The 12,158-nt window shown below is 43.9% G+C and overlaps 1 protein-coding gene across 1 annotated transcript; it reads left to right on the forward strand.

The window, feature by feature from the left end:
* Positions 1–2,708: 2,708 nt before the first annotated feature.
* Positions 2,709–10,431, forward strand: LOC114799299 (piwi-like protein 1). Its single transcript, XM_028995813.1, has 20 exons — positions 2,709–2,771; positions 2,907–3,015; positions 3,337–3,465; positions 4,399–4,613; positions 4,688–4,809; positions 4,897–4,977; positions 5,046–5,243; positions 5,323–5,431; positions 5,899–6,025; positions 6,308–6,425; positions 6,583–6,697; positions 6,780–6,967; positions 7,440–7,512; positions 8,070–8,270; positions 8,592–8,695; positions 9,003–9,073; positions 9,327–9,480; positions 9,579–9,704; positions 9,787–9,934; positions 10,294–10,431. Exons 1-20 carry the CDS (start codon positions 2,709–2,711, stop codon positions 10,408–10,410), a joined length of 2,568 nt encoding a protein of 855 aa, XP_028851646.1. The 3' UTR covers positions 10,411–10,431.
* The last annotated feature ends 1,727 nt before the right edge of the window (positions 10,432–12,158 follow it).

Raw genomic sequence — 12,158 nt, forward strand, 5'->3', positions numbered from 1 at the left:
CTACTATTTTACTCAACTGTAGCATTAATTGTTTACGAATTTAGATCAGTTTGAATCGGACGATGTTCCTCAGCTTAATCAAGGCACAATAGGAGCGGTTGCCTTGCTGGACGTTTTCTGGACGTTTTCTGGCCCTTGGTGACGTACAGACGAAGGGAAAAAATCTGTAAGCAGTAATGAGAAACGAATGGATCTTGAGTTTTAGGCCTTGTGATCCAGTGCAGGTTCACAGACTCGCACTCGGCCATCCCAGACACTGACTGTTCCAGACCTTTGCATTGCTCCGAACTTTCCAAGCTTGAATACTGTCCATTCAAAAGCCACTCTTCTGATGAGCACGTCTTGTTCATTTGTGTTGATCTTATGACTGAAAACGACCTTATCGCTGACGATTTTGCGTGACGTGACCTTTACTGACCTTGACATCAAAATTCAGGATCGGCATCCGTGCCAGTCGAACATTCTGTGATTCCTAGTGTTTTTTATACTCTTCATGCTTACCACTTGACCTTTGGTTAATTGGACTGTTAAAGTCCACCGCGATACATGAAAGTGAAAGGGACTTACAATTTACAAAAGATCTGTTTGTCATTTGAGACAGAAACTTATACCCACAGAGGTAGGCCTAGGGGTTAAGGAAGGAGGCCCCATAATCAGAAGGTTGCCAGTTCGAATCCCGATCCGCCAAGATGCCACTGAGGTGCCACTGAGCAAAGCACCGTCCCCACACACTGCTCCCCGGGCGCCTGTCATGGCTGCCCACTGCTCACTCAGGGTGATGGTTAAATGCAGAGGTTAAATTACACCGTGTGCACCGTGTGCTGTGCTGCTGTGTATCACAAGTGACAATCACTTCACTTTCACTTTATATAGGCTGAATTTATTTATGTACGTTTGAAAAGTGATAAAGTCTACACTTAACAGGACGTGAGATTATTCAAGGTCACACAGAAAATTAAGAACACATTTGATAAATGTGTGCTATGTATACGGTTATAGGCAGTCGAGATTAGTCTGTAACATAATTTAATAAAGTTATTTGTCTATAGATCTGAAAATCGATTACGTTCTACTAAGGACATGATCCGATCCATTGCACGTATCAGCAATTTGAAAGTGAAATTTGCCCTCTGTATTTAACCCATCACCCTGAGTGAGCAGTGGGCAGCCATGAGAGGCGCCCGGGGAGCAGTGTGAGGGGACGGTGCTTTGCTCAGTGGCACCTTGGCGGATCAGGATTCGAACCGGCAACCTTCTGATTACGGGGCCGCTTCCTTAACCGCTAGGCCACCACTGCCCCCAACGCAGTTAGTCTCCATTTTCTCTAAGCAAATGAAGAAGAGCTCGTTTTAAAAATATATTTAATGACGTGCAACTTCCACAGGAAGGTAACTCGGCTGCTGGGTTCACGTTGTGCGCCAGCCGTGTCGCGCACAGCGCCGTAGCGCCATCTCGTGGTGGAAACACGAACGGCGGCGCAGCCCACCGCCGGCCGCGGTGCTCCTCCGTGGGGGGGTGAGCAGTCTCGTCCAAGTGCCTTTTGCGGAGCTTGTTAGAAAAAAAAAGAAGTAAAATAAAGTATATATATATATATATATATATATATAAAAACTCAAATCGCACGACAACATATCTGCTGTCCTCTATTATGTTTGTAAAAAAAAAAAAAATTAAGGTTGAAGGTTCAAGTGCCTCCTCGGCGGATAAATACAAGAGAAGCGGCAGGAGTCGCCAGCCGGGAGGGTTGCTGAGGCGGAGCCGCCGGACAAAGTCTGTGTTTGTAAGTCGATCTCAGAACCTTTCCAAGTATTCTGGTGCAGCGCTTAAGGATCTCTGGTGGTCTAAAATATATATAAAAAAGAAGCAGGGCGGTCGTTGCTTGAAGTTATCTGATTCAACACCTTTCCATGTTGACGCTCAGATAAACAGCGGTGGTCGGATTAAAAAGATAAGAGCTGCTTGCTAGGGGTGCGTCGGTTCACCGAGCCTACGGTTGGGTTTGTATTAGTTTGGTTCGGATCGATTTCTTTCTGTCATCGTTCTTAACCGGGCTCGGTGTTGCCAGATCGGAGGAGTTTTCTTTGCTTTTGAGGCCGTGATTTTGTGTATGAGCGTGACGTTTTTTTAAGTTTGGTTTAATTTCAGTGGTATCTGGCAACCGAATGCCTTCATGTTATTAGGCAGATTATTTTAAATGGGCCAAAAGTGCGCGTTTTCCTTAAACAGCTCGCATAAGGTGGTAATTAAATTTGCAAAATCCATCTTATTTGTCTATTATTCGTTCTCACTCCATTTATTTTCTACAGCTCCACAAATGGGATGCATCAGTACACCTTGACCTCCTAGATGTTCTATAATTTGCAATAGAAATCTTAAATTGACTGAGTCATCCTGTCCCGTGTTTCTATGAGTATTCGGCCTCCTCGGGGGAACGCGCCGATACTCTATTATTGCCCTCTTAAATTAAATTATGCTTCTCTCTGAAATTTCTGATCTTATTACAGGCCCCCCTCCTCCTGTCTGCTATTTCTTTTACTTTTGGGCCGCCTATAACAGGCACACATTTATCTCTTATTGCATTTCTCAGGTTTTACGTATTCCATCCATCTGTCCTCCTTTCACTGGCTTGTTACAAAAATCTTTTTATTTATTTTTTTTGTGACCATGCTCCCGACTTACTGTGCAGGGTATGGAAATTCAGTCCTAAAATGACAGGACGCGGTAGGCCCCGAGGCAGAGCACGTGGGCAGTGGGCTGCCCGCCCCGGACAGGTTGGTATCGGGCGGCTTTGTTTTTTTTTTTTTTTTTTTTTGCTTTGTGTGTGTCGTCTTGCTCTCTGTTCTCGGAGGCTGTGTTGCTTGCTTCGAATGCCGCGACTTCAGGTTGACCTTTGACATGCTCACCAGCAACAAGCCAGGGCTGCACCGGCCCCTCGGCAGTTCGTTCCTCCACGTGAGGGAGAACTGGTGGGCCGTGGCAGACAGAGGAGCACCCCGAGCGCAGTGTCGGCTGAAGGTAGCGACCGTCGTTCATTTTTATTATTTTTTATTTATTTTTTATCTCAAAATGATATGAGTGCAGCCAAATGACCCTTCAGCTGATGTCAAGCCATTACACAGCGGCAGACCACTTAAAATACTGTAGCGCTAATGTGGTTAAGCTGTTGCTCTGTTTGAGTTTATAAATTCGTGATTTTTATTACTGAACCAAGAGACTATTTCCTTGTCAGGAGCCTGAACCTTTTTTTTTAGGGTCTGCTCATTTTGTTTGAATTTAAAAATTTTTTAAATGCCTCTGAAGAACCTAACGCATTCTTGCTCCTGCTTTTTCATCAAGCTGTGGCAGAGATCTCGGCAGGCTTCCAGCAGGTGAAGATTGGGGAGCGAGGAGGGCGTCGCCGAGATTTCCACGACATCGGCGTCCTCACTCGTCATCTCATAGAGCACGTCAAAGAGTCAAAGAGTGGTATGAATGAAGACTTCTGGGACCTTTTTGAGGGGGCGTGACATGCTAAGTGTGTGGTCTGTCATCCATATGATTGGCATGAATAAATAAATATGACAAGGACGATTTAAGGGTTGTTGGTTTAAATCATCCATAATGACGAGGTAGCATGCGTGAGAAATCCTCCCTCTTAAAAATATATAAAGAATTCAATGTTTTCTTTATGTTCATGATCATTTACATTGGTAAATTCTCACTGAGTGCATGAAAACTATGAATGAACACATGTGGAGTTATGTACTTAACAAAAAGTGGAGACCTGGCCTCCACAGTCACCGGCCCTGAACCCAATCCAGATGGTTTGGGGTGAGCTGGACCACAGAGTGAAGGCAAAGGGGCCAACAAGTGCTAAACACCTCTGGGAACTCCTTCAAGACTGTTTGAGAACCATTTCAGGTGACGACCTCTTGAAGCTCATCAAGAGAATGCCAAGAGTGTGCAAAGCAGTAATCAGAGCAAAGAAACTAGAATATAAAACATGTTTTCAGTCATTTCACCCCTTTTTGTTAAGTACATAACTCCACATGTGTTCATTCATAGTTTTGATGCCTTCAGTGAGAATCTACCAACGTAAATGGTCATGAAAATAAAGAAAACACGTTGAATGAGAAGGTGTGTCCAAACTTTTGGCCTGTACTGTGTGTGTGTGTGTGTGTGTATATTTATTTATCTTTTAAGTGTGTGACATTTTTAACTAGCAAGCAGTTCTTTTTCAAGTGTGAAAATAGGGCTCTTTGTGTGGGGGGATTTGTATTTATTTTATTTTCTTATTATGAACATGAATAAGTGGTCTTGTGTTAACTGCATATGATAGCAGGGTTTGGTATCGAAAATTTACCCCATGGTTTTGTTAGTGAAACTTCTCCGAATCTGAAGATCCTTTTGTCTGCTCAGGCTCGTCCGGCTCGGTCATCGAGCTGAGGACCAACTTCGTCCGCCTGGTCTCGCGTCCTCAGTGGCTGCTCTACCAGTATCATGTGGAATTTAATCCGGCGATGGAGTCGCGGCGCCTACGCTCGGCACTTCTGTTTCAGCACGATGAGTTGCTGGGTCCTGCCCATACGTTTGACGGTTCGATCCTCTTTCTACCGCTGCGGCTTCCTAAGAACGTAAGCACAGCAACTGCAATGAAGCGATGTCTTAGGCCGGTACTCCATCGCTGTGCTCATTCATTGTCCTTTAGGAGACGGTGCTGTGCAGTGAAACCAGAAATGGTGAGAAGGTTCAGATTACACTCACTCTGACCAATGAACTGACCCCATCCTCGCCTGTGTGCTTACAGTTCTACAATATCATCTTTAGAAGGTACACAAAAAAAAAAAAAACTAACGTGGAGGTGTGAAACCGTAGCTAGACGTCTCCGTAACCGCAAGGCTCCTGTGTCCTGCTCAGGGTCCTGAGGATGCTGAATATGCAGCAGGTTGGCCGCCATTACTACAGTCCCGACGACCCCCTCAACATCCCCCAGCACAGGTGTGTGCTCAGCGGCCCTACTTTTTTCCTTCACTCTTCACCCCTCACTCCGCGCGTGGTCCACGCAGGCTGACCATCTGGCCCGGCTTCGTGACCAACATCCTGCAGTACGAGTCCAGCATCATGCTGTGCATGGACGTGAGCCACAAGGTCCTGCGCAGTGAGACGGTGCTGAGCTTCATGGCTGCGCTACGGCAGCAGTGTGGAGAACATCGCTTCCCCGACATCTGCACCAAGGAGCTGGTCGGTCTGATTGTTCTCACCAAGTAAGAGCAGTGCAGGCGTATAGTTTAAAGGATTTTCATCTTTTTTTAGGACACATTCTGAGTGTTACTTTGTCTCTAGGTACAATAACAAGACCTACAGGGTTGATGACATTGCATGGGACCACACACCCGTCAACACCTTCAAAAAAGGGGATAAAGACGTCTCCTTCAAGGACTACTACAAGACTGTAATGCCTTTAAACTGCTGTCTTTTACAAAAGGTCTAGGAAATGTGCTGAATTACGTCCATTTAAAACGGTTTAAAGTCTCTCTAAGTGGAAATACTTTATCACAAGTCCATCACTGGATCTTACGTGGCTTGGATCAACCATGTCCCCCGTCCATTAACGTGACTACTCTCTTTCAGAACATTCTGAAATACAAAAGCTGGTTATCACTTATGACAGCATCGACACACTTACCTTTGCCATGTGTGTTTTTATGAAGAAGTAGGTTCTCATTTATTAATGTATTTACATAAAAGAAACTAGTCGGAGGCTTGTAAATGGAAGAGATCCATGAATTGGCACATACTTTGATCAGATATTTAAATTAAGGAATTGTAGAAAACTACCTATTTGGGAGGTAAAGTTATTTATTTTATTTTTTTTTTTTATATATAATGTATAATTAAATTTTTCCCCCTACCTTTCAGCAATATGGTCTGGATGTGACTGACACAAACCAAGTCCTTCTGATCAGCCATGTGAAGAGGGTGGGTGCGGCTGGGGGTCCTCCACCAGGCCCTGCGATGCTTGTACCGGAGTTCTGCTATCTGACCGGTAAGGCCAGTGCTACGATTTGTACCCGTCGGGTACTCTCCTTTTACTTTATCTTTACTGTGATCGTCTTATATGCATTTGTACCTGTTTTAATAAAATGCATTTTCAGCATCTACTGTGCCTTGTATTTCTTTTATAACCCTGTGAATTCACTTGGAATGTAATTTCCTTTTTTCTTTATTTTGTAATTTTAAGGGTCTTATTTGAGGAATTGGTTGTCTGTTCATGCCTGAACAGAAACAAACTGCTCAACTGTAATGTAAATGTTTGTGTCCCTCTAAGGCCTGACTGACAAGATGCGCAGCGACTTCAACATCATGAAGGACCTGTCCTCTTATACCAGGCTGACCCCAGAGCAGAGGGAGAACCGCCTGCACCGCTTCCTCACCAACATGAACAAGTTAGAGGGAATTTTGTGTAGTGCTTGAAGAATTTCAGAAAATAAGAATTGAATTCATTTGTCTACTTATCTATAAAAAAAAAAAAACTAACAAATCAGTGAAACTAACACAGCGGCGAGGAGTTTACCGTGCCGTTCATGCTGTCTGTCCTCATAGAAACCGGGATGTTCAAACTGAACTGACCACCTGGGGACTGAACTTTGAGAGAAGTCTTCTGAGCCTGACCGGCCGCGTGCTGCCACCAGAGAGGATGTTCCAAGGGACAAGAAGCGTATGCATCTGAACTATGTTCTCGAAGCAGTAAAGATTTCATTATTATTTTATTTTATTTTTATTTTTTTTACCCCTAACAGTATGACTACAACCCGTGGGCAGCGGACTGGTCTAAGGAGATGAGAGGCCTGCCCCTGATTAGCAGCATGCCTCTGGAGGTGTGGATGCTGTTTTACACCCGCAGGGACGGTAGAGCGGCACAGTCGCTCCTGCAGACCCTCAACAGGGTGGCAGGACCAATGGGCATCTATATGAATCGCGCCGTAATGTAAGTTCAGACACTGTAGGCCAAAGTGGCAGTTTGAGAACCGTAAAGCAAGTGTGATTGCACTGATAATGGGGGGATCAAAATGTTTTATCAATGGTCATCCCAGCCCTTTTACATGCATGTTTGTTTATGGTACTCACTGGTCAGTAATTGTGTGCAGGTTCCAAATAACCATTTTAATGTAATTGAAACGTCTCACTTTTCACAGATCTCAGTTCAGGTCAGGAAAATCGTACAGGTTTACGGAGTCAATGGCAACTCTGTAGTTTTGTGGAGTGATTTGTGAAGCGCCTTGCCTGCTGACAATAGTTATTCCCTTTTCCCAAGCTCATTTAAATGTGGCTTCCTTTGCACAAGTCCATTTGCATTGAACCCTGTGTGACCCTGAAATGACTGATCCACTTTGCACAAAGACTTTGTACGTTGTACTGTGGAAGTGAGGAACTGAGCTAATGAGGTCATGTTTTGGCAGGATTGAGTATGAAGACCGGCAGGACTCTTTGCTCAGGGCTCTGCAACAGAATGTTGGACCTGGAACCCAGATGGTAATAAAAATAATGCTAATTAATCTAGGAACACAGGTTATTCGTTATTGTTGTGTATGGGTTCTTGAACAAATCAATTCATGTTGTGAAGGACTTACACCACACAGTCCATGCACACACCCAGATCTTTGTAGTTTGATTTGGATTTTAAACTAAGCAAATAAGAATGAATCCAAATCTACACAAGAAGCATAAATGCAATCAGTCAGTTGAAATCCCTCTTTAGTCCATCTGCTTCGCCTCTTACCTTTTGTGTCAGAAAATGGAACCCATGTACAAGCCATTATCCTTCATGGAAATATAGCAGGTCCTAAAACTGAGCCCTGAGGTACCCAGTAATGAACACTGGCTCAAGGCAACATTTCTGCCTCACTACATTTTCATCTTTGAGCTGAAACGTGCTGTTTGTTCACAATGCATGACCATGTGAAATTATATAACTGGAACGTGAGGTCCACCTCAAGACCACCAATTGTTGTTAGACGACACCATTGTGCAACATCTGAGACCTACTTATAACATTTATGTTTGTTTACACTGTTTTTTTTTTTTTTAAGGTAGTCGTGATTCTATCCTCCAACCGCAAAGACAAGTATGACTGTGTAAAGAAGTACCTGTGTGTGGACTGCCCCACGCCCAGCCAGTGCGTGTTGGCCCGCACCCTCAGTCGTCCCCAGGCCCTCATGACCGTGGCCACCAAGATCGCTCTGCAGATGAACTGCAAGATGGGGGGAGAGCTGTGGAGCCTTGAAATACCGGTGAGGCTGCACTGTGCAATGCTGTTCGGTGTGTAGTCAGGAAACCAGCCATCTCCGGCGTGCCGACCTGGCTGCAGAAATAAATGGCTTTAGCGCTGATGATGCTCTGCACAAAGATGCTACTGAAAATGTAGCTTATACTGGGTTTATTTATTTATTAAATCAAAATGTATCATATAAGGGCCTAAAAATTGTCAAATTGGGGAGTATTAACCATGGACACCGCTTGACTATAATGATCATGGTTCTTCATGGAATCTTTCACTATCGGCCCAGTGACTGTCCGTGGTGTGTTTTCATGACTTCTGCCTCCCCCCCCAGCTCAAGCAGCTGATGGTTGTTGGGATCGACTGCTACCATGACATTGCTGCTGGGAGGAGATCTATTGGTGCATTGGTGGCAAGTCTTAACTATGGCATGTCTAGGTAGGTATGTCCATTCATGTTGCAGTGTTAAAATAAATAAAAAATTATAAACCATAAAAAGTATGCTTCAATGGTGAGGCAGATCGCACATGAACATTTCAAATCCACCCTAAATTTCACTTGTAAAAAATGCTTAAAAAAAAAAAAAAAAAAGAAGTTTTCAGATTTGGTCAACTGAAGTTATGTATGTATGTATGGATGCATGCACGTGAGAAAATGCAAAATGTCTGCATATATATATATTTTTTTTTGCATCATCAAATCAGGACTGGGAGAGTTGAGGACATTTGCAACTCTCTGTTTCCAGGTGGTTCTCCAAGTGCGTTCTGCAGAGCCGTGGTCAGGAGATTATTGATGGGCTGAAGGGGTCGCTGCAGGGTATGTATCTGTGTACAGTAACAAGCCTGGTCTAGATTTTCCTCTAGGTTATTTTTTACATGGGATCCGTACTGTTGCCTAATTGCTCACAGGTAACTTAATTTTACCAAAATAAGCACTGTCTAAATGAAGCACTGGGAATTATTTCTTAACAGAAGGCTTCAGGACTGGGCAGATTGAGTTGAAGTGGAAATGATGGTACGTTAAAATCGTGCTCACATCCCCATCTTTTTTTCTCGTTTATATACCCCAGCTGCCCTAAAGGCCTGGCTGAAGCACAACAACTGCCTGCCATCTCGCATCATCGTGTACCGTGACGGCGTGGGCGATGGCATGTTGCAGAGCGTGGTGAGCTACGAGGTCCCTCAGATCATGCAGTCCATCAAGAGCCTTGGCAAGGACTACGCGTGAGACACCGCAGAAACAAGCCAAACTTTGCGTCGATGCGATTTCATATTAAGGCGTCCGAAGCATGCTTGCCCTCTTTCTCGATGCGTATCCACAGGCCCAAACTCACTGTGGTGGTCGTGAAGAAGCGAATCGCTTCCCGATTCTTCACTCGAATCGACGGCAAGCTGTCCAACCCTCCACCTGGAACGGTCATCGACACCGAGGTCACGCGTCCAGAGTGGTGCGTGTTTTCACATTCTGAGCCACTGCTCAGCCTTCAGTGCCAACGCCACACGTGTAATCAGCCTTCTTTGTGTTAACAGGTACGACTTTTACATCATCAGCCAAGCTGTCCGCATGGGCAGTGTCTCACCCACCCACTACAACGTGGTGTTTGACAACAGCGGTCTCAAGCCGGACCACATGCAGAGACTCACCTACAAACTCTGCCACATGTACTACAACTGGCAGGTAACCACCCCTCTCTGGCCAAATGGATGAAAGCTCACCATGGACCTTCTAAATAGCACTGCAATTTTAGGGGTAGTAGTACCCCTATGAACCAGGAGACCACAAAGTCCCAGGATCAAACCCCACTTGCTACCATTATGTCCCTGAGCAAAAACCCCAAAAACTACTGACTGTGTGTGGCTGTGAGGGCCATATGGTAATGCCTTATCATTTACAAGTATTAATTTGGATTCCACCTTTTTACAGGGTTTTTTCTCGATGTTAAACAGGGGTCCGTTTTTCTTTTTAAAATATGAAACTGTAGTTTTTCCAAATGCCCAGTGGCTCACAAAATGCTTTTTTTTTTTTTTAATATAAAGGGGATTGTTCGAGTGCCAGCTCCTTGCCAGTATGCTCACAAGATGGCCTTCTTGGTGGGCCAGAGTATCCACAAGGAGCCCAACATGAACCTGGACGAGTTTCTCTACTACCTGTAGACTGGCTGCAACAGAATGCACACAAATGCAGCATTTTCACACTTCAGAAAATTCTTTTTTTTTTCATTATTATTATTGTTTTTTCCCTTCCTTTTAATCTTGGAGTGAAATATTTAGTTTCTTTTTTTTGAATGAATTAAAGAAACCTTTGTTTCTTTTAAACCCCTTAACACTCCTGGGGCCTGCTGGTGGGCCCAGAATTCCATGTACAAAGTGCAATTGGCTGCACTGCATTTAATAACATCAAACTTCTATAAAATAAAGAGAGGTTGTCATTTAGGCTGATATCTGGAGTGTTGAGGTGTTAACATTTATTTGAGTTTAAGATTTGTGATTCAGGAGATTTTATTTATTTGTTTGTTTATTTCGTCCCGTTCATGTGTAACTTTTTTTTTTTTTTTTTTTTTTTTTTTTCCCCCCCACATGAAATTGCTTAAGATTTTCTTCAATAAAAGCAGCAAAAACATTTTTGTATGTTTGATTGGTAGGGTGCTTGCATTTGTGGTGTTCACACAAATATGACTCATGTCCACTGTAACCACTCATGATCCATTTAATTTCAGTAACAGTTCTTGCTTGTTTTGGAGTCCTATCCAGTACATAAATTTTTTATATATATATATATTTTTTTTTTAACCAGCAGGAGGCATCACTCCACCGCACATGTCTAATCTTCCACAAGAAGAAAGCTATCGTTTAGCATGCTGTAAACGTTTAGCATAATTTAACAAGCGATATTGGAGTGCAAAGTCTTCTCTGGCGGGACTTTTTTTTTTTTTTTTTTTTTTTTTTTTTTTATTAAGCAGTGATCAATGTGTGCAGTGCTAGGGGAACTTGTGTTCAAGTTGCAAGGACCAATAGTCAAGAAACGAATCCCTATAATATTGTTGCATCATTACCTGCATGGCATGAAAGGTTATCATGGAGGAGAAAAATGGAAGGAGTGAGTGAGAGCGGTCTCCCCTCTCCACTCCCCTGAGTTGGGTTGGAATTACTCTGGTCAAGAGAATGGTCAGTCGGTGTACTAGCAAAGCTGGTATCAAAATATTCCCAAAATTGTGAATTGGAGAAAGGATCTGTCCATGCTTGAAGGTACTGATCAGTGCAGAGTAGGCTTATCTGTTCCTGTGTCGTGGTCCACACTGTATGTCCATTAAGCTATGGTGCGTGGTGGCTGTGGTGCCCCTCTGTTATATCTCGAAAGCAGCAGCTCAACATCAGGAAAAGATGTAGTGTAGCTCAGAGAGAGACCGATTAAACTCGGGTGGCTGGGAGTGGTTATGGGTGGACGCCTGTGTAAAATGTCGAGTGCAATGACGTCCCCAGTGGTCTAGCTACTACAGCCTAGCTGAGATGATAGATCATAGTGTATGTAACTTCAACTTGTATATCCTGCCCTTAAACACCGTCTCTGTACATCCAAACATCAGCAGAAACAATATTCCAAGCCAGGGGAGCTCTGTAGAAGAAGATTTACATTTGCAGCATTTATCAGACCTTATCCAGAGCACCTTACAATCAGTAGTTACAGGGACGGTCCCCCCTGGAGACACTCAGGGTTAAGTGTCTTGCTCAGGGACACGATGGTAGTAAGTGGGGTTTGAACCTGGGTCTTCTGGTTCATAGGCGAGTGTGTTACCCACTTGGCTGCTGAGAAGAACCCGGAGTCTTCTGAGCTTAATTCTCAAACACGATTGCTTTGTCTTTGGATAAATTCTTCAGCAAATTCTTTCAGGAATGGTCCCAGT

The sequence above is a fragment of the Denticeps clupeoides genome, chromosome 11 (assembly GCF_900700375.1).
Source record: "Denticeps clupeoides chromosome 11, fDenClu1.1, whole genome shotgun sequence".
NCBI classification, from domain to species: Eukaryota; Metazoa; Chordata; class Actinopteri; order Clupeiformes; family Denticipitidae; genus Denticeps; species Denticeps clupeoides.

Bases quoted from the DNA above. Each gene is read 5' to 3' on its own strand.
- LOC114799299 (XM_028995813.1), top strand. From the start codon at position 2,709: ATGACAGGACGCGGTAGGCCCCGAGGCAGAGCACGTGGGCAGTGGGCT. The intron at 6,026-6,307 runs GTAAGGCCAGTG...TGTCCCTCTAAG, and splicing joins GGAGTTCTGCTATCTGACCG to GCCTGACTGACAAGATGCGC. The intron at 8,271-8,591 runs GTGAGGCTGCAC...CTCCCCCCCCAG, and splicing joins TGTGGAGCCTTGAAATACCG to CTCAAGCAGCTGATGGTTGT.